General features: G+C 43.1%; 2 protein-coding genes across 3 annotated transcripts in view; one reads left to right on the forward strand and one right to left on the reverse strand.

The window, feature by feature from the left end:
• znf469 (zinc finger protein 469) overlaps positions 1–25,313 on the forward strand; it is a 279,591-nt gene that overhangs the window by 95,466 nt on the left and 158,812 nt on the right. The gene's annotated exons all lie outside the window — the stretch shown is intronic.
• On the reverse strand, positions 20,423–21,192 carry LOC310857120 (mitochondrial fission 1 protein-like; the record flags this gene model as incomplete). The annotated part of the gene is made up of 3 exons (XM_083762733.1): positions 20,423–20,426; positions 20,641–20,958; positions 21,179–21,192. 3 exons carry the CDS (start codon positions 21,190–21,192, stop codon positions 20,423–20,425), a joined length of 336 nt encoding a protein of 111 aa, XP_083618859.1.

A 25,313-nucleotide genomic window follows, 5' to 3' on the forward strand; every position in this document is an offset into this window, starting at 1 on the left:
AATTCGAATATACTCTCTCTCTCGCACTCGCTAACCCCCCCCCCCCCCCCCCACACACACACACACACACACACACACACACACTAACCCTGATTGTCAACAAAACGGTAATAAGTCTTTCACCATAGGAAGAAAGATGAGGGTTTTGCCTGCAACGAAGGTTTGGCCTCTGGAGTACTAGAAAGCAACCTGCCACTCAGAGGTGTGGGACTTGCGTACAGATACATACCATGCTCCGTTTTGACATTTATGAGCAGGTTTACTGCAGCGGAAAATCACAACAATCAAGGAACATTGTTAGCACCCAATTAGCACTGTAAAAGCACTTTGGACCCGCTTTCCTTTCAGTCCTCCTAAACTTTCCCTCATGAAAAAAAGAAAAAAGAGGAAAGCCTTTTTCCCTGCCACTCTTTAACATTAACTTTAAAGGGGGCTGGGAGCGTATCAGAATGATTTCACCATATGTATCAGCAGCGCTGCCAAGTCTGCCGTCATTCATCAGGCCGAGTGACACTATCCTATGTCCTATAACCACTGGAATCACTACTAATCACTGCCCTATAACCACCGGAATCACTACGAATATATCGATCTGGTAGATCGGCTATTTTGCAGCATGTCCTCCTATTTTCGCTGAATGTCCGTCTATTTATGGCATGCCCAGTGTAGGGACGCTAGGTTTCATGTGGTTAATATATATTTGTGGGAATATTTGTTTCCCCGTGGAGGAAATGCTTTACGTAATGGATGCAGCGTCTGTCCCAGATGGGGGAAAGCCGTTCTCTATTGGCAAAGGCTGCCTCTTCTTCTCTTTCCTTATTTTTCACTGACGGAAATGAAAACACTGGCAAACAAATATGTGCCACTATTGAAGAACAAGATGGGGATTTCTGACATGAGAACCATGTAGGCTGCCAGGTCTCTCTCTTCCTCCAGCGATATTCTTTTTAAAATAATGGTGGTGACAAGTATTGTGAAGAGGTGGTGAGATCAGTGAATAATCTACGCTGATACGACCCTGCCAAAAAACCTGATGTAATATGGGTTCTGTCTGACTGAAGAGCAACATCTGACTCTCAATCTGAAGATCTGCCATAAATCCCAGCCGCGACATCTGAGTGATGTTTCTTTGATATACCAGCTCGAACCCTGTTCAGTGTGTACTGTGCTGTATTGCTGTGGTTGCATGAATAGGAGTCGACGGAGGGGTAATGTAGAGCTGCTCTTTATGTTTCTGGGACGGCGTCCAGATCACACTGAGAAGCTCCTGCTCTAAAGCAGTCTCGACAGTGGATGTTCCATATTACCGTGGAGACTGATACTACTGTGTTCTGTTTGTTCCCATGAACGAGAGAGAGAGAGGGAAGGAAAGGCATGGGATTTATCTTTATTCAAGGACTCTCGGTTTATGAGATACTTATTTTTAAAAAAATGAGCCGCTTTGACTACAACAGTAGTCTTACTGGAATTTGAGGTAAGGAAATTACGATGAACACAGGCCCAGAGCTGGACTAAGATCGGACACTTTATTAAATTAAAACAAAGTTAGATGTCCCCACAGTGGATTCCTATGAGGAGGTATTTCCTGCAGACGGACAGGCTGCTTAGAGAGAGTGATGTGGAAGGGTTTAAAAGACCCGACATGGATTCTCCGCTCCAGTGTGTTTTAAGGCCAGTAAAGCCGACCGTCGTCACACTATTTTCCATATGCTCACCAGGCTGGGAATCGGCTGCCAGATCCAATCGTACTGTACTCCACACATTAGACTGTGCCTCTCACATTATGAGAGGCAGAGGTCTGGCTTCATGATATTCCCACCTTTGCTCAGGAATCTACAGCATGCGTTCTTGCTTTCTCACATTCTCACTCCCATGCTCAAAGTTTCTTAGCCTGTCGGTGTCATTTCACAGGCTTTCACTATTATTTTCCTCTCTCTCTCTCTCTCTCTCTCTCTCTCTCTCTCCATACGGTATTCACACTTTTCCCCGCCAACGCACTGGGGACAGAGTCGTGTGTGCGGCCCATCCGGTGGGATGCTACCACGGATGTAGCGTCACACTGCTTACACTTTACACGCTTGCATGGCCAGACTGTCGCCTCCCACTGTCCCACCCACATTCACAATAACGAATAGTAAACAACACTGACATTCATTGATTGATTGATTTAGGTACATTTCACATGAAACCTAGGGTGGCCAGACACTCAGCACATAACGATAAGACGTACAGGTCTGACCACCTCTTAAATGCAAAAAGCACTGTTTGATTTTACACTTGAGCGGCTCTGAGAGGCTGCTGTAGTGTTGCCATGTCTGTTTATTATAAGCGGCTTCTTTTTCTGTAAAGTTGCTTGTAAATATTGGTAGTTGTACTAGTTGCTTTTTTTGTTTCTAAAGTGGTTATTTGGGCTTTTCTCCTAATGTTGTTTAAACCAGTGATCCTCACACAGCACATTCCCATGTCAAGGATCCCCAGATGAATGCATTTGCCCAACTAAGGACGGCTAATCCAAAAATGTAATTATTTTTTTCCAAGATTACTTTTGAAAATAGCAGATCTATACCAGCTCACAATGCATCACATTCATTCATTAAAACTATGAACTCTGACTGCAGGGGGATATATAATGATCATTATACCAATGTGCAAGAAAATATTTAAAAAGAAGGAAGAACTTATAACCACTATATTTGTGGACAATCAAAATATGTTTTTTATTTTATTGTGGTGTCATTAAAATTAATCTGGATATGGCAGACTCACTATCTAGAAAATAAAAACATGGCACTTTATTTAAAATAGGTTACAGACCCCTGTTATATGCGCTTCTTTTGGGATTATTTTTATATACCTATTTACTTGTTTCTATGAGACATGGCAACAGCGCTCTTCACTTTTGCTTTCTTAATAAAATGTTGAGATTAGAAACGGCCATAATTCTTTCATTTCTCAACCTTTCAAAAAAATAAAAACATCTCCATAATCCTTGGGAAGTTTGCTTTAATACGCTGTATCACACCCGATTCAAGTCTTCTTCAATAAAATGCTACGAGCGAAGACCATATACCATCGGGGCCACAGCATTACAGCACGCATTCAACTCATTCCTTCATCATGACTCATGACTCATGAATAAAATATAATAAACGTTATTTTCCCATGTGCTTGTGCAAAGATAGATTAAAAAAACAAATATGCTGAAAAGAAAGACTTCATTTAATGAGGAATGGATCAATGAACTAGAGTTCATAAAGAAAAGTCAGATTGACAGTTTCCATGCATTTTGCACTTTGTGTAGAACGTATATTGACATCAGCAGCAAAGGTAAAGGCTCCATTGAACGGCATGCACTGACAGATAAACACAAGGCAAATGTGAAGAGGGCAGGAGCATCAAGCCTTTCAGTATTTTACCACCCTAACATCTATTGAGAACAGACTAACAGCAGCCGGGAATGTGGGATGGGGTGGGAGGGAAGCCTCTTCCCCGTGGGGGCGAGGCTTCCCTCCTCGTCACCTCCCGCGACCCCTCCCCGTGTGCAACCGGAACTGCCGCACACACAATCGCAATGCATTATGGGCTGTATGAAAAGTGTGAATAGAAAATGAAAATCGTATTTTTTCTCACAATTACTAACATGGTGACAAGGAACAATGACATGATTACATAAGGTTAAGCAAAGATTCCAGAAAGATCTTTTACAGAAAGTAATCTGGATTATTATTTTATCAATAATCTCACACCATAACATTGACTCTCTTCTCCTTGGAGATTATTTGGCACGGTCAGACATCAGTGAATAATTTGGGCTGCGAGCCTCTCATCAGGGTGGCTGTGTCAATGGATGGATGAGGGAGCCAACACTGATCTAGGGACACTGCTTTTGTTTAAACTCTGCAGGAGTTGAGGCCCAATTGGCTGCACTGACTAACCTGTGTTGCTTCACAGACGTGTGTGTGTGTGTGTGTGTGTGTGTGTGTGTGTGTGTGTGTGTGTGTGTGTGTGTGTGTGTGTGTGTGTGTGTGTGTGTGTGTGTGTGTGTGTGTGTGTGTCTGTGTGTGTGTGTGTGTGTGTGTGTGTGTGTGTGTGTGTGTGTGTGTGTGTGTGTGTGCGTGTGCGTGTGTGTGTGTGTGGGCATGCACATGGCTCCATCCATGTGAGCATGTGACTGCAGCTCCGTTTTGGCCTGTGTCATGGAACGAGCAAGGACGTGATTGATTGCTTGTGTACTGTAGTGAAAGTCTTTTAAATGGGAGCAAAATGGGGATTTAAAGTGTATGACTTCATCAGGCCTGCACTGCTCAATGTGAGGTTAATACAATGTGGCAAACCTTTCTCCTTCAACTGAGGTCATGCGTTTTATCCCACAATAAGGGCTTTCCTCAACCGTGTCAGTAGGCCAACCAGCCATCTTGGTGGGTGTACTTTCATTGGATGATCAAGCTGTGTTCCCTCGGTTACCATTAAAACAGTAATAATAATAACAATAATAATAATAGTAATAGCTTGAATTTGTGTATCGCCTTTCATCTACAAAGGTTAGAGAGCTGTCCATGGTGGTCCATGCCTGAATGACTAGAGACCTGTCACCCTCACCCCAATTGTCAACAAATGCATTTTTAGGCTACCTGCCTCGCTGGACCCATGGCAATTTGTATACCGTCAAACAAGATCACCCCCGGAGATGCCAATGCCATGGCTCTTCACACCGTGCTCTCTTACATGGATGACAGGAAGCTGAAGGACAAGTACGTATTGTATGTAGTTCAGCCAGGAGTAGCCAGGGAATTGAAAACGGAAACCTTCCGATTCCAAGACGCCGACTCTACTTCCTGAGTTGGCCTCTTTCTAGGAATTATTCTCCTGTATATAGCAGAGTGGCTTAGAGCCTCAGCCTGATGGCCTCAAATGTCTAATATCTCCCCCAGTCCATAGGGATATCCCTTTGGTCACATACAGTATTATACTCACATGAGAATGGATGTACTTATAATGAAATTAGTCAGTGTGTCACTGTCTCAGTATCAATTGCTTCAGCCCTGAAGTGCATGGTAGCATGTGCTTAGTGGGTTTAAAATAAGAGAGCATCACTAATGCCAGTGAGAGTTTTCATCTCTCTCTCTTAGTTTAGAGCATCAATATGCTCTAAAGAGAATATCAATTAAATGTGTAAAGTGTAATAATAATCTTTATGTCGCAAAGGAATGGCTTTAAAACAGGACTTTGATGTGTATAAAATATTCGGTGCATAACATTTCATAAATGGAAAGTCCTTTAGATAAAAATTATGTTTTAAGAAGCAATTGAAGCCACTGATTTATCAAGGCTGATCTCCTCAAGCTTGTGGTTCCAGAGCTGACGGACCCTGACACCCTTTGCCTTGACTCAGGACCAGCCAGCCGGTTGCTGTCTGAACAAGCAAGCTTGCACAGGCTTGTAAGGAGTTAATTTCGATAAATGTAAAGTAGGTGACAGGTCATGAAATTATGTAACCTAAAACAGATAAAGCAAAAAGCAAAAAACCTAAAGCAAATAGGGAGGGTTATTTTCTGGAGCCTATTTAGTGTTTTTTTTTTTTTTTTTTGCTTTAAACACCATTGCAATAGCCATGGCAAGGATAAATAAAATCATTAATCATTATTTTGCTTTCTTTAATACTAAAAGATTGATGATACTCTTGTGATACTTCTAAGATGATCAAAACATGCCTGAGCACGTTTGTTTACATGGCTCTCAAAGTTTAGGTTGGGGTCAGATACGATTTATCCCTGCACTGTATAGGTTTTGGCAATGGTGACGTAAAGGACCAAGTGATAACGGCATTTTAGATGCAAGTGATCTGGGCCAATTATGAGAAGGAAATGATTGTGATCTGGGCCAATTATGAGAAGGAAATGATTATATAATGTTGCCAAAGAGAAGTGTACTCTATACAAGGGAAACGGATTGGGTCTAAAAATGAACCCTGAGCACTACACATTAAAACTTAAAAGGCGGGGGAAAAAGGAATTATTAAAACCACTTCAAGGGAGTCCCAGACATGCTAACCCACTGCTGTAATCTATTAATAAGTAGTCCAACAAAACAAGTATGGAACAATCACCGGCGTCAGCGTTCATTAAAATATCGTTTGTGACCCTAATAAGTGCACTCTTAGTACTATGATGCTGGAGAAATATCAACTCTTCAAATATACGATTGTCTTTCATGGCTGCCAGAAATTGTAATCTTTTGCAGATTTTCTTTTCTTAATGAATGGTTATTTAGAAATTGGCTGGTCATTGATGCAAATGAAATGAATGGGTCAAGACCAGCTTTTGTGGGAAGAGGTTGAACACAAGCAGGGATAATCAGGGACACAGCTGGAAGACAGGGATCTATTAATGGAAAGCAAATAATGTGCAACTAGACTACTCCCCGCAAAGGTTATTATAGTTTTCATTAGTTATTATTTAGATTTTGCTTTGACCTTTTCTTTTCAATTTTAGTTGATTAGTTTTTAAAGCGGGATTGCTAGTTTAATTTAGTTTTTTTGTAAACTCAGTTATTGTTCTTTTTTATGTGGTAAACTATTTTTTTAATTCTAGTTTTAGTTATTTTGTTAGTTTTAAATTAACTGTAATAAGATGGATGTAATAACATGTATGATGTAATGTTTCAGTGTCAATGAGATCAGAGAATGTCATTAATTGGAATTAATTCATCCAGCAAGGGCACACTACATTAGTTGTGATGTTAGAGCAGATTTAGAATTAAATGGTTTTAAGAGACTCTAAGGAAGGAGAGTCAACAACAGTGATGAATAAAAATATCAGATGTTTATTAAGTATTATATTTGACTTTGACAGCTCTCACATTCTTAATTTATTGTAGCATGTCAGCAGAACCTTCATCAAAAGTGCTTTACTTTGTGCTCATTCCGTGTGTGTGACTTTGTTAGTAGTGTATATGTGTTGCCAAGTGGCCTACGCCTAAATTCCCTGTCACTACAGCAAGCTTGTAAGAGTCACTTTCATCTAATAGATTTGTGGAAGTGGATTACTAGAGAGCAATGGCAGCTTGTCTGCAAAAAAACCAGTATAGCACATAGCAACACCAAAAACTAAATGATAACAAAATATTTAAAAAAAATGTGTCATCTGCCCATGATGTCGGCATGGTCTCTCATCTGCCCATGATGTCTGCATGCTCTCTTCCATCTGCCCATGATGTCTGCATGCTCTCTTCCATCTGCCCATGATGTCTGCATGCTCTCTTATCTGCCCATGATGTCTGCATGCTCTCTCATCTGCCCATGATGTCTGCATGCTCTCTCGGGTGTCTCTTAATGTGTTGATGGTCCTTTTGCCTCTGTCAGGGAAGGAGTAATGAGCCCATTCAGGTGTGTGTAACACTGCAGCCCTCCCACCTGCTCGAGACTTGCTGGGCCAGGGTCCTGTGGACATACACTGGAACCCTGTGGTACCCTAGGGGTGCCCCGTTGCGTATTCAGGCCTTCCGCAGCAGCCTCGGAGAACCGCAGAGCTCCGTTTGATCAGCGGCCCGCCGACAGAGTTGGCCCCATGTCAAATAGCTTCTGTGTGAGCGCTTTTAATACTGTGCAGGTCATTTTGAGCATCGTGTGTGTATGTACGCGTGCCTGTGCCAACATTTTATTCCTGCACTGCAAAATCCTCAGTGTCCAATTATTTCTGACTGAGAGATCCTTACAGGTCAGACACACAGGATTGTATGCTAGAAAGTGTGTTGAAAAAGGTGTCTGTCTGACTTTTCACCCTGATCCCCAATGTACATATACAGAAAGCTGTATATGTACATATACGGAAAGCTATCACACGTCCCTGGTTGTGAATGGTGGCTTGTGTGTGTGTGTGTGTGTGTGTGTGTGTGTGTGTGTGTGTGTGTGTGTGTGTGTGTGTGTGTGTGTGTGTGTGTGTGTGTGTGTGTGTGTGTGTGTGTGTGTGAGAGTGTGTGTATGTTCGGGAACGCACTGGCGTTTACAGAAGTCTGTGGCCAGTCCATGCTATTCCTGCTATCAATAATGGCTCTTGTTGCTATAGTAGACCTCTGCGTGTGTGCACACACGCACGCACGCAAGCAAATGTTGCATCATGGGACATTGCTAAGTTGAAAGACAGAGAAACATCACTAGAGAGTGATTGATGGTACTGGAACTGGTACTGGGAACTCCAACATGATGTAAACAGAATGATGAGGAGACAAAGAAGAGCTCCATTAGACTGTGAGAACCCCCCGCCAGTCACAACAACAGACAGACAGACAGGCAGACAGAGAGCAAATGATCAATCAGCGTCCAGAAGAACTGGCCAGCTTCATCAAATCTGCTGACTCTATTGGTCCTTGAACCTACAGCACGTTCCAGTGTGCACCACAATGAGCGGACTGTATGGGCCCAGAGGGTGAGAAAACATTCCTGTTATCAACGGTGGAAAACTCTCCCAGCTGTCATCAAATGGGGGGAAATATTATGGGTCTGTCTGTCGAGCAGCGTGCGTTACCCTGAGACAATCCCACTGTTTATTTTCTGAAACAGTAGAAGTCTAACTCCCACATCACACAGAGCAGGATCTCTCCCCCCTACCTCGCTACCCACCCCTTACAGCCGGCCGCGGCATCTTCCTAAATGTTGCCTCTGCACGCACGCACGCGCGCTCGCGCGTGTGTGTGTGTGTGTGTGTGTGTGTGTGTGTGTGTGTGTGTGTGTGTGTGTGTGTCTGTGTGTCTGTGTGTGTGTGTGTGTGTGTGTGTGTGTGTGTGTGTGTGTGTGTGTGTGTGTGTGTGTGTGCATGCGTGCGTGCGTGCACAACACACGTGGTGAGGGGTTGGTTTTCACAGGGGGTGTGTATGAGGCAGCGGGAATGGCTTTGAGGATTAGCCCGGGGATCAGGAGATGATGAACATAATTGCAACAACATGGAAATCCTAACTTTAAACCACAAAATTGACAAGATTTGCCGTTGTTTGTTTAGTCTGAACCAGCCGAGGAGTCAGTTACTGTATATGCTTCACATTCTGTCCTTGTAAGCAACAGACCACGTTCACAGGGGAATTGGAAAATAAGTCAGCTGTCAATATTTTCACTTGCTGCTCTTTTCTGTTATTTACAATGTTATGCGTTCGTTTCATTTCTTATTCCCCCTCCCGCACCCCTTTTTCCCCTTTATGCCAAAGGGTTCAATCTGTCTGTTTTCAGAGCATTAGCTTTGTTGTAAAGTTAATATACAGTCCTTTGGCTGTTTATACATAGACAATAGTGAGCCTAATCCTAAACCACGCGATCAGTGTGATCATAATAGGCTGCATAATTCCAAAGTTTTCATAGGATTTAGCTTTGTTTGGGTCAACAAGTCAGTAGGCTACTTGAGGTCAATACATCCGGAGGAGTGCGTTCCGCCCTTGGATTGGGAGTGCATAATAGTGGAGGGACAGTGCTTGTGGACGTGCTTTGTTATTGTTATTAAAGTTATTGTTATTGATATCAAATGTTTGACAAATATCTGAAACGCTTCTCTTGTAAGTGCTTTAGTGCTTGTGCTCAATGTCAGACCTGTACAATTTAACACAGTATAAAGTATGCATCAGGCCTCACGTGCACTACGGATCTCTCTGGTACAATCATAACAAAAATGACCTGTCTGCTCCTCCATGGCATGCACACATGGAAAACATTGGGTCACACTAGCAATCCCCTCACACACACACACACACACTAGCGCACACACACACATACACTAGCACACACACACTAGCGCATGCACGCATGCACGCACGCACACACACACACACACACACACACACACACACACACAGACGTAAACACACACAGGAAAGGAAAGCGCGAGAGTGAGAGTGAGAGGTATAAACGGAGCTTCCAGATTGCTATCCATCCCAGAATCTCAGGTTACGGGAGCACATTTTCCAGAGCAACATTCTCATCTTAGTTTTTCCCCTTCTCTATCACTGCTTTGCTATCCAGAGTCTCGTTGCGTCTTTCCACTTAGCCCAGAAGGTTACTAGCGGTCAGCTTCTTTTCACAGTGTGATGCTGGTATTTATCCTGTTTTAATTTGTGTACATACTGTATATCACCTTCAACAATCTATACTTTGCATCGCCACCAAACCTTAGTCTTTATATACTTACTGTAATGTAGTACCCATGTTTCTCGCTAAGCTCCTAAAGGTTTTACGGTATGTGGAGGCCTCCGTCAACCTGACGAGACGAGGAGTCTGTAATGGCCAGTGTTGATGCCGTAGATCCTGAGCCTTTATGAGCGTGCTGAAAGGCCTAGGTGGGAGGGGGGTTAGAGGGGTATGTTAGGGTACAGTGAAGGGGCGGCCAGCGGTGGGTCCCACCGGGGGCAAGACGTCAGCGGGCCCCTCCTGTGGGTGAGTCGGAGAGGGGGTAATAATGAGCACTGCAGACGGGAGTGCCTTTGAAGCGAGAGGGCGTGACCCCGGGCGGTGGGTTACACACGCCATGAAAAGCACCATTGTCACTGGGAGAGGGTAGTCCTATACTCTGCTGTTAGATGACTAAAGCACATGTCCCTGTTTACAAGGACAGTATCATTCTCATTCTGTGAAGATTTTCTTCTTTTTTTTTTGTGCCTATTAGTAGTTATTACATGCCCTCTACTGTATGTATATGCTGAGTTCTGTACATCACATTTCATGAACCTGTAAGGGGTGGGGGGCAGCTTAACCACTGAAGCCCTATATTTCCAAAACACTGACAATTTAGCGTGGCAAAAATATTTGCCTATGATGTGCACAAAATAGGGATCCCAGGCTGAAAGTGATTTATTGGACTATAATTTCACAGCTGAAGGTAGTCCAATGAGAAAATATTGCATAAGAATGATTTTATGAACGCAATCAATTTGGGGGTTATGAAAATAAAACATCAATCAAGGGCCATTGAGTAATAGTGAACTTTTCGGCCGAATAGTGACTTTTCGGCCGAATAGTGACTTTTCGGCCGAATAGTGACTTTTCGGCCTTGACCATGAGGGTCCACGTCTCTGAGCCGTAGAGTAGGACTGACTCAGTTGTTGAGGGAAATAGTGAGAGCATAGAGCCTAGGTGTACCACATAGGCTCTGGTGCCTGACAGCAAGCCCCAGGTTCAAGTCCCAGGCCTGATGGACCTTTGGTGCATGACATCCCTGACTCTCCCTCCCTGTTCCCTCTCTCTCTACACTGTGGACTATTAAAACAAAGGCAGAAAGATATCCAAAAAAATAATGAAATGACAGGAGCTGCCGGTTGCCAGCCTCACCATTACGTAAGCATTATTTGAACTGCCAAAGGCAATCTGTTTTGTTTTCTGTTTTGGTGCCTTTGTGTCCATATCAATCCAGTGAGTTGTACCACATCATCTGCAGCAACCGTGTTTTGTGGTGCAGTTTCATTATTGTTTGACATGAGTGAGCTTATGCTCAGTTTGGAGAGCCTGAGTGGGTTACATGCAGTGTTGGGGTAACAGTTTTAGAAATAACGCTATTATACAGTATAACGAGAATACTTTTTGGGGTAACGGACTAACCTAACGAGTTAGTTTTGCAATTTAGTAGTTAGTTACTTATCAGTTACTGATGTGACCCTGTTCATTTTGTTGGCAAGATTTAAAAAAAAATACTCCCGATTCCTCCTCCTTTTTTTATTGATTACTTCATTAGACAAAAAATTGCACAGAGTACAGTTAAGCACTTGGTCCAAAAGCATAGCACAGAAGAAAGACCTTGCGGTCTTGTTTCCATTCGTTTTTTTGGCACAATGGCAACGGCGTTACATAACAACAACGGGTAATGTAAAAGTAATCAAAAAGTATTCTAACAAGTTAATTTTCTCAGCGGGTAATCTTGTAACAGGATTATTTTCAATGGCAGTAATCCAGTAACCTAACGAAGTTACTTTAAAAGTAACGTTACCCAACACTGGTTACATGGCAGGTGTCCATTCAACACAAGCTATATTTTTATCCCGAGGGGTTAAATGGCAAAATAACAAATAAGTGCAGCTCAAGTGCTCAAGGCAAGAATTGCCTCTGTGAGTGACCTTTACTTACCCACAAGCTTTGGCTGTGGTGCTCAGTGAGATTTGATTAAGCCATGTCAAATAAGGCAGTGATTCTATTCATGTTTTTTGTGTTGGCACTTATTTGTCTCATTGGAGTAATTAGGCAAATAGATGTTGCATTATTACTGTACTTCAATTAGTGGCAGAAGCCATAGTAACTGCTTTGTAGCGAGGTTGCTCGCCTATCTGAAAACTGTTATAAGTGCTATTTTGATTGATTATTTATTTATTTTTGTGTCCTGCACACAAAGTGCCCAGCCCTCATGGTTTCATAAGACACCATTTCACATTTGCGTTTACAGCATGTTTACAATTATATTCATAATACATTTTATTACAGCCCAGAGTAAAACAGAGTACTCTGTCTTCTCTCCCAAGCTTGACAAATAAAATCTGCCACAACAAAAGTCCCTTTGGCAAAACATATCTCCATTCATAATAATTTAACTCTAAGAAATCCCCACAAATGGAGGACATCTTGTTAACCAGAATTTCTCTTATGTCATCATATTTAGGGCAATAAAACTAAAAGTGAACCTCGTTTTCAATTTCACCAAGCTCACAGAACAAGCAATATCTCTCTTCTTCTGGAGTGGCATTAAACCTGCCAGTCTCCAGTGCTAATGGTAATGTTCCTGACCGTATTTGTGCACAGAGAGATCGTTGTCTTTTGTTTAAGTTATACTTCACATACAGTACAGTTCTATGGTGTAACTGTCCTTTATGAGGCAGTAGATTCGCAGCTTAGGTCCCTACACCAGTTTTCTTTATATCTGGAGAACATTATATTTCTAATTTGATGAACATCACATTGTAATTTATTTTGAAAAATAAAAAACAATTCATTCGAATAAAATAAACATTTCATTTATCCAGGGGCCAGGCCTTAATCTTCGGGCATGTTGAGAACTCTAGTTTTCTACGGCTGCACTAAACTAACTTTGGGGCCTGTCTAGAGTTTGAATGAACAGGTATCAGTCAAAAGGGAGACAAATATATATAGGTAGGTATCAGTCGAAAAGGAAGGACGGGTGGGGAAGAATCAACACATGGAATGTAAGAACAGGCCAGCTCCATATATGGAGGTGATGCACACGCAGATCAGACACACCAACGGACCGACATGCGGAATCATCGGTCGGACATGCAGTCGAACATGCACTGCTCCGTGCTGGCGGGTAGGATCGAAGGGTTTGAGGTCAGATGTAGAGTTGCTGGCCGGCTCCATATATGCAGATCTGATCCAGTCTTCTCCATTTATGGCTATCCAGGGTTTGATGAGGTCAGTGTCGTGATCTTCATATATGGAGCATATACAGGTTTTGCAGGTTTTCATAATCTGCGACCTATGGTTGCAATTAATTTATAGGCATATGTATTTTGCCAACACAAACATTAAATGCCATTGACAATAAGTGGATAATTTACGTCATATGTGGACTATTTTGCCCTAACACAAACATTAAACATTGAATTTACTAGACCTGTACGTGCCCGTCGCAGTCGGCCACCGGCCTACTTGGGAACGATGCAACTTGGGAACCTAATGATATACGTTGTCATAGCACCCGTCAGCCAGTGTGCAACGAGGAGATCTGTGTATGTGCCTGTGTGCCTGTGTGTGAAGACTACAAACTGAAAAGTGTATTTGGCAATCAATTCGGCCCACTGGCAGAGCCTAATTGGTTGAGCCTCAATTAGCTGAGGCAGAGGCTGGAAATAGCACAGGTGAAAGGAGTTGGCCTCATTAGGCCCACTGGCAGAGCCTGACCAGAGCCTTTTGTGGTTCTGGAGAACCGTGGGTCTGACCGACTCGATACCTGGCACTGCACTCCCTGTGGGGGTGTGGAACACGTGTATCAAATGTGAAGTCGATGGGTCAAACGGCCATATGTGTCAATGAACGGGTGTGATTTTTTAAATGATTATAATGTTTCCCTAATCATTTCACCCCTCCCGTTGCCCCTGACACCTCCTGATGCCCCGTAGCCCCCACTTTGTAAGAGTTTTCGCTGTCTGGGAATTGCTTAGTTATGCACTTGCTCTAACCGTTGCAAACAGGTACTGTACACACAACATCCCCTATCACAACTAGAACCATAGCTCCATCAGTGTGAACTTCAGCTGGGGAGGACAGGGCTCCGAAATTCAGGAGAAACGAAAAAAGACTTATTACTCCTCCTTTCACATACTGTAGCTTATAGAATGTCCCCTCTCTAATTTGAAGGCCCAGGGGCAGAAACCTGAGGCAGGAGGGAGACAGGTTTGGACGTGGTTCTTCTATTCCCATATTCCCTCTTTCCCCCATTCTTAGCTCTTCCATTCCCCCCTGTCCCTTCCTGTTTCTGTCTTTGAGCCACCACATGCAGCTGACTCGTTGCAGGACTCCGGCTGCACACCTTGGCCTTCCATTCATCGTAATTCTTCCACTGTTCAACGTCTTTTTTGACTGCGCCAAAACAGCCACTGCCCGTCTCTTGTGTTCACAGCCAGCGTCTCAACGGTAGCCATGTGTCCTGAATTGCACTCTGAGGCTCTGGACATGTGCACGTGCACACACACACGCACACACGCACGCACGCACACACACACACAAACACACACACACACACACACACACACACACACACACACATGTACAGTATGTATATGCCATACCGTGGGACACACTTAGAGTTACAAGGATGGAATCATCTCAGGTTGTTAAAGTGATGGTCTCTTACAGCCAATAACAGGAAAGGATCCCACAGTGCTTAAAGAGGAGGTAGGGTTCATTAACTTCATGTCCCATCCCTTCTCTTGTCAACTCTCTTTAGGAAAAACGATGTTTCTCACAGCCGCCCGCCGTCAGACTTAATGGCAAATGTATTCCCCTTTGGCTCGGTACAACCAATCGTTAATGCCCTTTTAAAAGAGAGAGAATGTATACTTAGCAACGCTGTTGGTCGCGCGTGTGTTTGTTTTCACAGCGGTAAGTGAATGAAACGTTCTACTTGTGATAGGGCTTTTTAATCAGGCGACAGGCTGAGGTCAGCGGAGGGCATGCCGGAGAGATGGGAGATCAAATCCTGTTTGTTTACATTTTCTTTCGATGGATCCTGGCACAGGCCCACGCCTAATGCTTGAGACAAATTACTTAATTAAGATTGCATATGTTGATGCTCAGAGCTGGTGTGTGTTTTCGTCTGTCCTTGGGAGTTATTATGTCCATATGTTCTGGATTACTTTCTGTCGGGGAGGAGACGGGAAGACTTTAATGGGTCGACACCAGAGGCACATTTACCTGACTTTTAACAGCCCCCTTCTTTTACATGCCCGCCTCAGGAAATCATTTGGGGAATCTATTGTAATTATCTTCACCATTGCCCTGCCAGCCAGGTATGAGATAATGCTCTTTAGGTAGTTAAGCTATAGCATGGAACAGTCATCATCTTCTGTATGTGCAGTAGGGTGCCGTTTTAGTAGTACACTAACCCATTTAGCTGACTTTACTTTTACGACCAGAGATGGACAATTTACAGGCATCATTTATTGGAAAAACAGCTTTTTTGAGTTAAGTGATGTACATGAGACTAGTGTTCTATGGGGCCATGGTGCAGCAGACCAAAGAAAATGCATGAATTATGCATCATTGAAATTTGCATTCAGAATAATACACACACAGTGACTGTTCCAGCCCTATTCCAGTAAATGTACTGGGAGGTTGTGATGACTCATATTCAAGCCTTGATTTGCTTGAGATGCTGTCCCGTGGGCAGAGTTCTGTCGGTTCATCTATAGTGAGCTACCGTAGCTACACAGTAGATTAGCTACTGTACACAGTAAAATGTATCCATTTGTAACTCTGACGTGCAGTCCTCAAGCCAGACAACTCTTCTCCAGAGTCTGTAACTGTGCCTCGCTAAGTTGTGACAGGAAGCTGTCATCTGTTTGTCATTTCAATTCCCCAAATCACTTGTGATGGAAATTAAAAAATATATTAAAAAATATATCTTTAAAATGCATTTTTGAATGTCCATTTCTGCCAGGCAGCTACAGTAGTAGATTAAAATAATTTGTGTGTGTGTGTGTGTGTGTGTGTGTGTGTGTGTGTGTGTGTGTGTGTGTGTGTGTGTGTGTGTGTGTGTGTGTGTGTGTGTGTGTGTGTGTGTGTGTGTGTGTGTGCGTGTGTGCGTGTGTGCTAGGCGGAAGCATTGTAAATTATGAGAGCCACCAGTGTGTCACGAGAGACTGCACCGAGAACTGTATTAACACTACGGTGTGGATTCCTCAGAATCCTATAATCCTTCAATTACAGCAAGCATGAATGAAATCTCTGAAGTCTTTTGGAAAAAGTTAAATTTAGTTTTTGTCATATTTTAGTCATCTGAAATGCTTTAGTGTTGCCAAGCCATGTGAATTTAGTTACACTACACAAGTACACATCCATATTTGTGCTATGGTGAATATACACACTGTACAGTAGTATGTGCACAAGCAGAGAGGCCTTAATTTTCACTCTAAAACAGAATGTTCTATATTTGTCATGTAGAATATCGTTGGACATTTCCTCCATTGTATCAAAAACATTTAAATCGTGTGATTTTTAAGGAACGATGGGGAAACCTTTTTTTTTAAATAAAATATGATATATTTTTAAAATAAAACTCTTATTCACACCATTAAAATATGATGTCAGTTTTTCTCCTTTCTTTCCATTTATTCCAGTATTTAAAAGTTTGAATTCCTAGTTATTAGCGCCTTTTTAATGTCAATATGAATTTATCATCTCAAGGACTCTGTGAGCCCAAGTCTTTGGGACCGCAGCCACTCGGAAAATGGCACCATGTGCCACAGAAAATACAGCATATCAAAAAGAAACGGAGACTCTTGTTTTCTAATTAATTCCTCTCTCATTCCTTCATTTCTCTTTTACTCCATTGCTTTCCAGGCTATTTTATATTTTTTATTTTTTGAACATGTTTCTGGCCATAGCTTGCTTTCTAACTGGAACAGATGTTGTGCTTGGATTGCAGTGCCATTGTTCTGTGTGACCGCAACGGTGTGTTTGTGTGTGTGTGTGTGTGTGTGTGCACATTCAGCGGCTGTGGTTGGAGTGAGTCTTCTTCCCCACATTTTCCCCAGTAAAATCAACGGGCAGAGGTACAGTAGGTAGCAGCCCACCCTGCCCCATCTCCTCCCATAGTGTGAGTATAAAGCCTAGTCGCTGTGGATGTGTAGGGCTGTGGACATAATCACCACCTGGGTACGTGGTTGTGTGTGTGTGTGTGTGTGTGTGTGTGTGTGTGTGTGTGTGTGTGTGTGTGTGTGTTGTATAGTCAGGAGGTGATAGTCAGTTGAATGTTTGATCATCGCCATATCTGGCATACAGATGTTTCCTTGATAGCAAATTTGCACAGCTATTCGTCTCATCTGCCCTCTCCCAAAAGAGAATACATGTTTCAAAGGAATGCAAGTCAACATTCATTATTGATCAATTGCATGTTTTCATGTGGTCACTGGAAGAAGAAAGCAAAAGCAAGCACTCAGTTGAGTAATTCCACGTCATAACGTAACGGGTGCACGGTTCTGGATACGAGCACTCACGTTGTATCCTATAGGATTCTTGTTTTATTTTGTTCCCCCCAGCAGCAAACAACAGTGTGGACGTTTCGGCTCAAGGGCCTTCAAGTCAAAGTCAAAGTCATACACGTTACCGCAGTGAAATGTGTTCTCCGCATTTGACCCATCTCTTGGAGCAGTGAGCCGCAGCCAAGGAGCGGTGAGCTGCAGCCGTGCCGCGCTCGGGAATCATTTGATTAGTAGATTTGACCTCCCAGTCCAACCCTTTGATGCTGAGTGCCAAGCAGGGAGGGTTCCATTTTTAAATTCAGTCTTTGGTATGACCCGGCCGGGGATCGAACCCCGACCTCCCAGTTTCAGGGCGGACACTCTAACCACTAGGCCACTGTCCTCAGCATAAATCTAAATAATACTGCATAGGTGTCACTTATACTTGTAATGATAGACCTGCACAGATCAGGTTTTGTTTATAGAGCTTCCAATATGGATCTTACTTAATACACACCGTATATTAATACTTTTATGTTTGTGTTCTTTTTTTGTTTACTTTTTCTTGTCTTAAATATAACAAGCCTCCTGTTGGAATATAATATGTAACAGAAAATAATGATATTGTATGATGTACCGGTAAACAGATGTATTTCGTGGTGCACCCGGACCGCTTTGTGAGTGGCACCCAGGTCCTCTATAAGTGACACCTACAGTACGCAGTATTATTTAGATTTACCCTGAGGAAGGCCCTTGGGCCGAAACATCCACACTGTTGTTGTTTGCTGCTGGGGGGGAACAAAATAAAACAAGAATCCTATACAACGTGAGTGCTCGTATTCATACTGTACAGTTCATGTGGTCGCTGCATGTGATGACCACATAGATGTTTGATCTGTTAATGATTCAGCCTTGTATCATATTATCTCAGATACATTTCTTCTCTTGTGAAATAATACAGGGGTGAGGGGAACTGTTTTATATTTTCCTCCATTCCTGAGCCAGCCTCTTCTATTTTTAGGATTTTCAGAGTAGAGGGGCTTGGCTCCAATACAGTGAGCCACTATAATTCTGCTATATTGTGGAAATACGGTAGCATTTGAAATATTGCTTGAGAACAAGAGGTTGCATACAGTGGCCGTACAGTGGATTGAGAACATTGGAAGAGCTGCTGTATGTAGTCACATTGTACATACAAAGTACAGGAAAATGTACATTTAACAGTATGTCAGTACGAATAATTTACATTAAGAGGCGGCAGGCTGTGATGCATTATCCATCGTATAATGCACAAAAAATACCACACAGACTATACAGTATAATGTATACCATGCAATGTTTACGAAGACTTTACTGTATGAGGCTCTGTATTGTAAACCGACGATAAACCCTAAAGATATGGTCACACAGTGAGGAAGTTAATCAGTTTTGTTGATATTCCAAAATGTCAGCCTTTGGGGTGCTCGTAGGGGAAAGATTCCTCACCACCACAGGCTTTGGGGTGCTCTTAGGGGAAAGGTTCCTCACCACCACCCAGGTGAATGGGCATAATGACTAGACTGGGGAAAAAAGAACAAGATGTGGATCTCTGACATCATGTGGCCAGTCTATGATGCTGGTCATCTATGACTGCTAATTTGGGTGGAGGCTGCCCATAAGATGTCCTAATAAGCTGAAAAATAAGATGTCCAAATAAGCTGAAAAATATTTATTTAGTTGTGTGGAGGCTGCCCATAAGATGTCCCAATAAGCTGAACAATATAGTGTGAGGACTCGCACTCATAGCATGGCACCATGTAGGCAACATTTCAGCTCAAATGGACCGCCATTCCCTCCTTAAAGGCAACCTGGCTCTGAAAGAGTCGCCAGTTATTAGCCCATAAACATTATATGTTCAGTATCAATGGCATCATCAGTATACGTAATCTGTGGCCAGATGTGGACAACATCTCTAAGTGTTGCGGCGGTTTAAAGGCCGCCACGAGGAGCTAAACATGAGAGTAAAGAGACGCTTGTATGACGCGCACGCAATGAAGTCAGGTCCATTCCAGCTGTAAGTTTGACCGTTTATTCAGTCACCAAACGTAAGTTACAACAGTTCCCAGGCTTTTAGCTGTAACTAAAACGTGGTTGTTAAGGTGATAAAAGATGCGATCAACAGAAATGTCTTCTCCCACGCTCACCCCTCTCTCTATCCAACTTCCCTCACCCAAGTGACAGGTAACGCCATGAAACTAGAGTGTCAGCGCCCCAGCCCCGGTGACACGCCCACTACCTGTGCAGTGCCCATTAAAGTGACATACCTTAGTCAATCATAATAGCACATTAGAATGCAAACACATTACGGCTCCTACACTAAGTATAACACAAATTGAACGGGGTTCCTATCCTAGTGTCAGTGTACACACAACAAATGTGGCATTAATTGGTCTAGCAGTTTGCAAGATTAGCTCCCTCTTCTAGACGGCTAGCAACTTTCAGAACCACGTGTTAACGAGGTTCCCATATGGATCTCAAACTTCAGGTTGCCATCTATGACATATCCATTACATATGACTCCAAATTTGGGCAAAGTTAAAAACATGCAGAGTTACTTCCTCCTTGAGGAATATGGCACTTATCTATCTCTCCATGGGCTTGTGGCATTAACTCCAGACAGACACCTATGGCTTTAGCCTCCAACAGAACCACACTGTAGAAGTGTAGTCGTGTACAAGTAGCCTGCTGGCTGCTGTGTTTGACATTTGATGATGATCTCCCCCTTTTGCCTTCACCTGGAGGAGACGGTGAGAAAACAGAAACAGAATTTGTCAGAAAATACCTGTAAAATGTAATTCTTTGAAATTCTCTGCACAAAGGAACCCAGAAACCCACAAAGCCTTCTCAATGATTTAATTTGTTATGGAAAGCAATGGTCAATTCATCAGCCTTTCCAGGAAGAGGAAAGGTCAGCCAGCCAAACTCCATCTATATCACTTTGTTGCTCACTTTGCCACAGCGAAGGTGACGAGGCTTGCTAGTCCAGCCACGGCGAGGCCAATTGCCCCGACGATCGCCATGCCAAACAAGCCGTCGTTCATCAACGCCTTGTTTACGAGTTTCTCCATGTCCAAAGCCTGCTTGTTCTCCGGCTCGCTCCTCAGCAGGGCCCTGATGAACCTCAAGGCCTTTTGGTACTGGTTTAATTTGTAGTAGGCCACCGATAGATAGAAGAGGATGTACCTGTGGTCACCCTTTATTGCTTTCTGATCTTCTTTAGCATCCAACAGGACTATTCCTTTCTTGATGTCATCTGTGTTGTTGTTCCTAATGAGACACCATGCATATTGAAACCTTGTTTCTTTGGACACATACCCTTTCGTCTTCTCATCGTCATATTTCTTTTCAAATTTTGAAAGATATCCAGGATCTATGGGATCACCTATGATAACTTGCATTTTGGCACAAAGAGTTTGTAAAACACCTTGCTGGTGATACAGTGTATATATACAGTAGGCCTATGCCTTGGGGATGACGTAATACTGACCTGGCAAACGGCATGTTCCATAATCCCCAAAATCATATTGATGATTAATTGATTGGTTGATGTTTTGGCATGCCCATACTGTATAACAAAAATCACACCGGTGTGAAATGAGGGGCGCCCTTGTCATCGTAGCGAATCGTTAGCGAATCGATCGACAGCTCCGTTTCAGTCCCAGCACAGTTTCAGATGTTTAATTTACGTCATATCTAGCGGAATTAACTGTTCTTATCACCATACATCATCATGAATCATCCCCTACTCTCCAATCAGAATGCCTGTTGCCTGTTATTGGTTAATTCTGGCCAATCAGAATGCCTGTTGCCTGTGATTGGTTAGCTGATTTGCTCGTTTACATTTGCCGTAAACAAAATGTAGCACTTTATGACATCAATCATGCCCAAATATGGCGAGATGGCAGCATGACATTTACTACACACTATGCATGATTTGATTTTAGGAAAAGCCTCGTATTGCAAAAGGTGCTCTTACAGAGCCAATGCTTTAATGGTAATAAAGGCATGTGCATGTAGCTTTTATAATTTCAATGTAGCGCATCGATGATGTCATATTAATGACATCAGTAATCTCCAAATTTGGGCACGGTTTCATTGTGATCCGAGCCACATTGACTTATGAAATTAACATTAAATATTTCAAAACATATGTGAAAAACAAAATGACTATATAATAACTACAGTAATAGTCTACTTGCCAGCCCATAGAGCCCCATTGTGACATTTTGAGTACCCTAAAGTTTTATGTTAGAAATGTTGAGTATGGGTCCCCAGCATTTAGAAACCGGATGCTAACTTGCATTATGTTGGGCAACTTTTCAATCATGAAAACCCCCTAGTTTGACCCGTCACACGCTACTTAAAGCATAATGAAAATTAGAAAATGTTGCCTTATATACGTTGATAATGGAAACCCTACCTTATTATATTAATTATGAAAATTGCCCAACATATGCAAGTTAGCATCAGGCAGTTTCTAAATGCTAGTGACCCGATCAGTCCAACGGTTTGCAAGATTAGCTCCGGACGAAGACACAGACAGGGTTGAAAAAAAAGGGGAAAAAAATAAATGCCAGCCAATGCAACAGATTGTTTGGTACTGAATGGGTGAGGTAAAGGAAGGTGTGTGTGTGTGTGTGTGTGTGTGTGTGTGTGTGTGTGTGTGTGTGTGTGTGTGTGTGTGTGTGTGTGTGTGTGTGTGTGTGTGTGTGTGTGTGTGTGTGTGTGTGTGTGTGTGTGTGTGTGTGTGTGTGTGTGTGTGTGTGTGTGTGTGTGTGCGTGCGTGCGTGCGTGCGTGCGTGCGTGCGTGCGTGCGTGCGTGCGTGCGTGCGTGCGTGCAAGTGCGTGTCATGTGTACGTGCAGAGATGTTTTTGTCCGAGCATTAAGGTCCCTGAAAGACCTCTGTGAGATTTATTAGCAGCAGATAAGGCTGATAGCCATCTGTAGCCATGCTCACTTCACTCAGGCAGCCAGCACTGAGCCACAGCCAAAGCACACACGATACATTCATTATGTCTCTGGCAGGGACCGCAGAGGGAGGGAGAGAGAGAGAGAGAGAGATTCTCGTGATTCTATATGCATCTTAGATCTATTTCATATTGGCCTCCAACCCCACTTTCTCCACGCACGCACGCACGCGAGTATATGCCCCTACACACATTTTCCCGGGTTGAAAGGTAAGAGATTTAACCACAATCATGCACGGTGTGTGTTACCACCTTGGAGGGAATGAAAGCAACACATCACGTGGCTGTGAGATCCCCATGTGCCTGACACTCAGCAAGTGAAGTGCTTCTGCAGAAATAAACGGCCTCATTATGAAATGAAACTACGCCTGCTCCCCCACTCCGTGTGTGTGTGTGTGTGTGGGGGGGGGGGGGGGGGGGGGCAGTGGAGACTGAGGAGAGGAAGCAGTGAGAAGGGAGGAAGAGTGGCAGGACTATAGGCCTTAATTATGGTTAATAGTGGAAGTTCTAATAAGTAAGTGGCTGTTAAAACAATCTGCCGAGATCACACTGCAGGTGACATACCACACACTGCACGCAAGCGCTGCAGCACAAACACACATGCACTTTAAGTCCCTCTCTCTTTCTCGTTCTTTTCCCCTCTCTCATTGTTCTGTATTCTCTTTCTCTCAATCTCTCTCAGTCTCTCTCACACTCACTCTTCAGTATGTCCCTTTCTTGCTCTCTCTTTCTTTCTTTCTTTCTTTCTTTCTTTCTTTCTTTCTTTCTTTCTTTCTTTCTTTCTTTCTTTCTTTCTTTCTTTCTTTCTTTCTTTCTTTCTTTCTCTCTCTGTCCTTCTCCCCCTCTCTCTTTCTCGCTGTCTCTCTATTTCTCCCACTGCAACCAACCCTCGCTCTCTCAGACACACAAACACACTTTTCCCTCACACAGTATACTGTACATCTTGAAGTAATTGGGCTATTACAGTGGAACCACTGGGATGATGGTCATCACTGCCGCCTGTGGATGCAGGCCAGTTAGGCTGGCCCGCCGTGAGTCTGCTCTCTGCTGGACAGAGCTTCAGTACCAGGGCTGTGATGTGGAGCAAGTAACAGCCTCCTCTGTTCCTTCCACAGTAAGCACAGCGACGTTCATAAATGTCTCATAAGCCACTTTAATGTCAATGCAGTGCTGGCCCAAGCCAAAGTCACACATTTTCTTGCCCATTGCTGAGTTAAAGTAGCTATGGGTTCCTGTATGAGCGGAGTAGGGCTTTTCTGACGGCGAGCGAGCATTTGATTGCCAAGTATAAATAAAGCAGTGGAGTGAACTTTACCCTCCACACCAGGGCTCGCACGTTCTATATATAAACATCTCTCTTCCTCACCATATATATCATTCAGATTATTCCAGCATCTGTTTTCCGAGATGCACTTTTTCAGTCAGGCCATTCTTTGCAGTTAATTTCATGTGATGTTTAGTACCACATTTACTGTAGACTCTGTCTGATTCCATGTTCTTAATCCCCCTTCGGCTATTTGTCTCTATTGCAAATCATAGACATGGAATACTCTATGTAACATAATCTAGTAATCACAGAGGGCAGAATATTTTCCATCTTTGTTTCCCATTGTTTATACGGAACAACTTATTTCATTGTCCGGCAGGATTTCAAAGTGGCTATGTACAGTAATGCAGACACGTTCTTGTTGGCTGAATATGGCAACTTGACTTGGCGAGGAAAGCAGAGGTCAACTGTGAATAACTGGCTTGTTTGTCTCTGTTTTATTTCAAATGAATTGCCACAGGAGACAGAAGTACCGTAGTTTATGCGGAGCATTTATGGACAAACCCATTAATAAGTCACTGCTAGCAGTGCGTTGGTAATTAGTATACTAGCCACTGAAATGGGGTGTTTCAGATTACTATTGTGCATTTTATGGTTCTTGGACACAAGAGGGGTAATAATAAGCCCTAACCCATATTCCCCCCTGGTGGAACTGGACCATACAGTACCCATGTGTGCCCTAAAGCCTGGCTGTGTTGTGGTGGTGGAATGTAAGGAGTATAACCAGGGGAATGATGGGAAAGTGGATTAACCTCACCGTGGGGAAACCGCCATTTTCCTCCGTCCGCCCCTCAGAGCTAGGCCACAGCAGAGTTTCCAGACGCACAAAGGTTTTTCTGATGGTGGTGTAGGCTATACATAATCGTCATATAATCATGTATCAGATTCACATAAAGCAATACCAGTTGGAACCCTTACTGTTTCGTTCTAATGGATATGGTTGGCGGTGGGACAGAGCACAGCTGTAGGGCTTTAAAACATGGGCATTTAACAATACAATCTTAGAGACATTCTGCACTTTCTCTGAAGGCTTTCATTAGTGTGCTATGAGGAAAAAACCCAAAACAAAAGCATGGCAAATTGTTTTAGACAAATTTGTGTCAGTCAAAATGTTTCTGCTTTTGTCAAACCTGAAATGGTCACGTAACCATTCAGTATGTAGTTTAACAACATATATTATCATTGTTTAACCTAAACATTCCTAAAGCAGGGATTTTCACTCCGAGGAGCACCAATCTTTTCTATATTGGAGAAGTTGTACCCAACACATGGCAAGAAACCCAAAGCCACAACAGCTACGTCGCTATTGCAACACCCACAACACCAT

Source organism: Protomyctophum parallelum (assembly GCF_964188405.1).
Source record: "Protomyctophum parallelum genome assembly, chromosome: 4".
NCBI classification, from domain to species: Eukaryota; Metazoa; Chordata; class Actinopteri; order Myctophiformes; family Myctophidae; genus Protomyctophum; species Protomyctophum parallelum.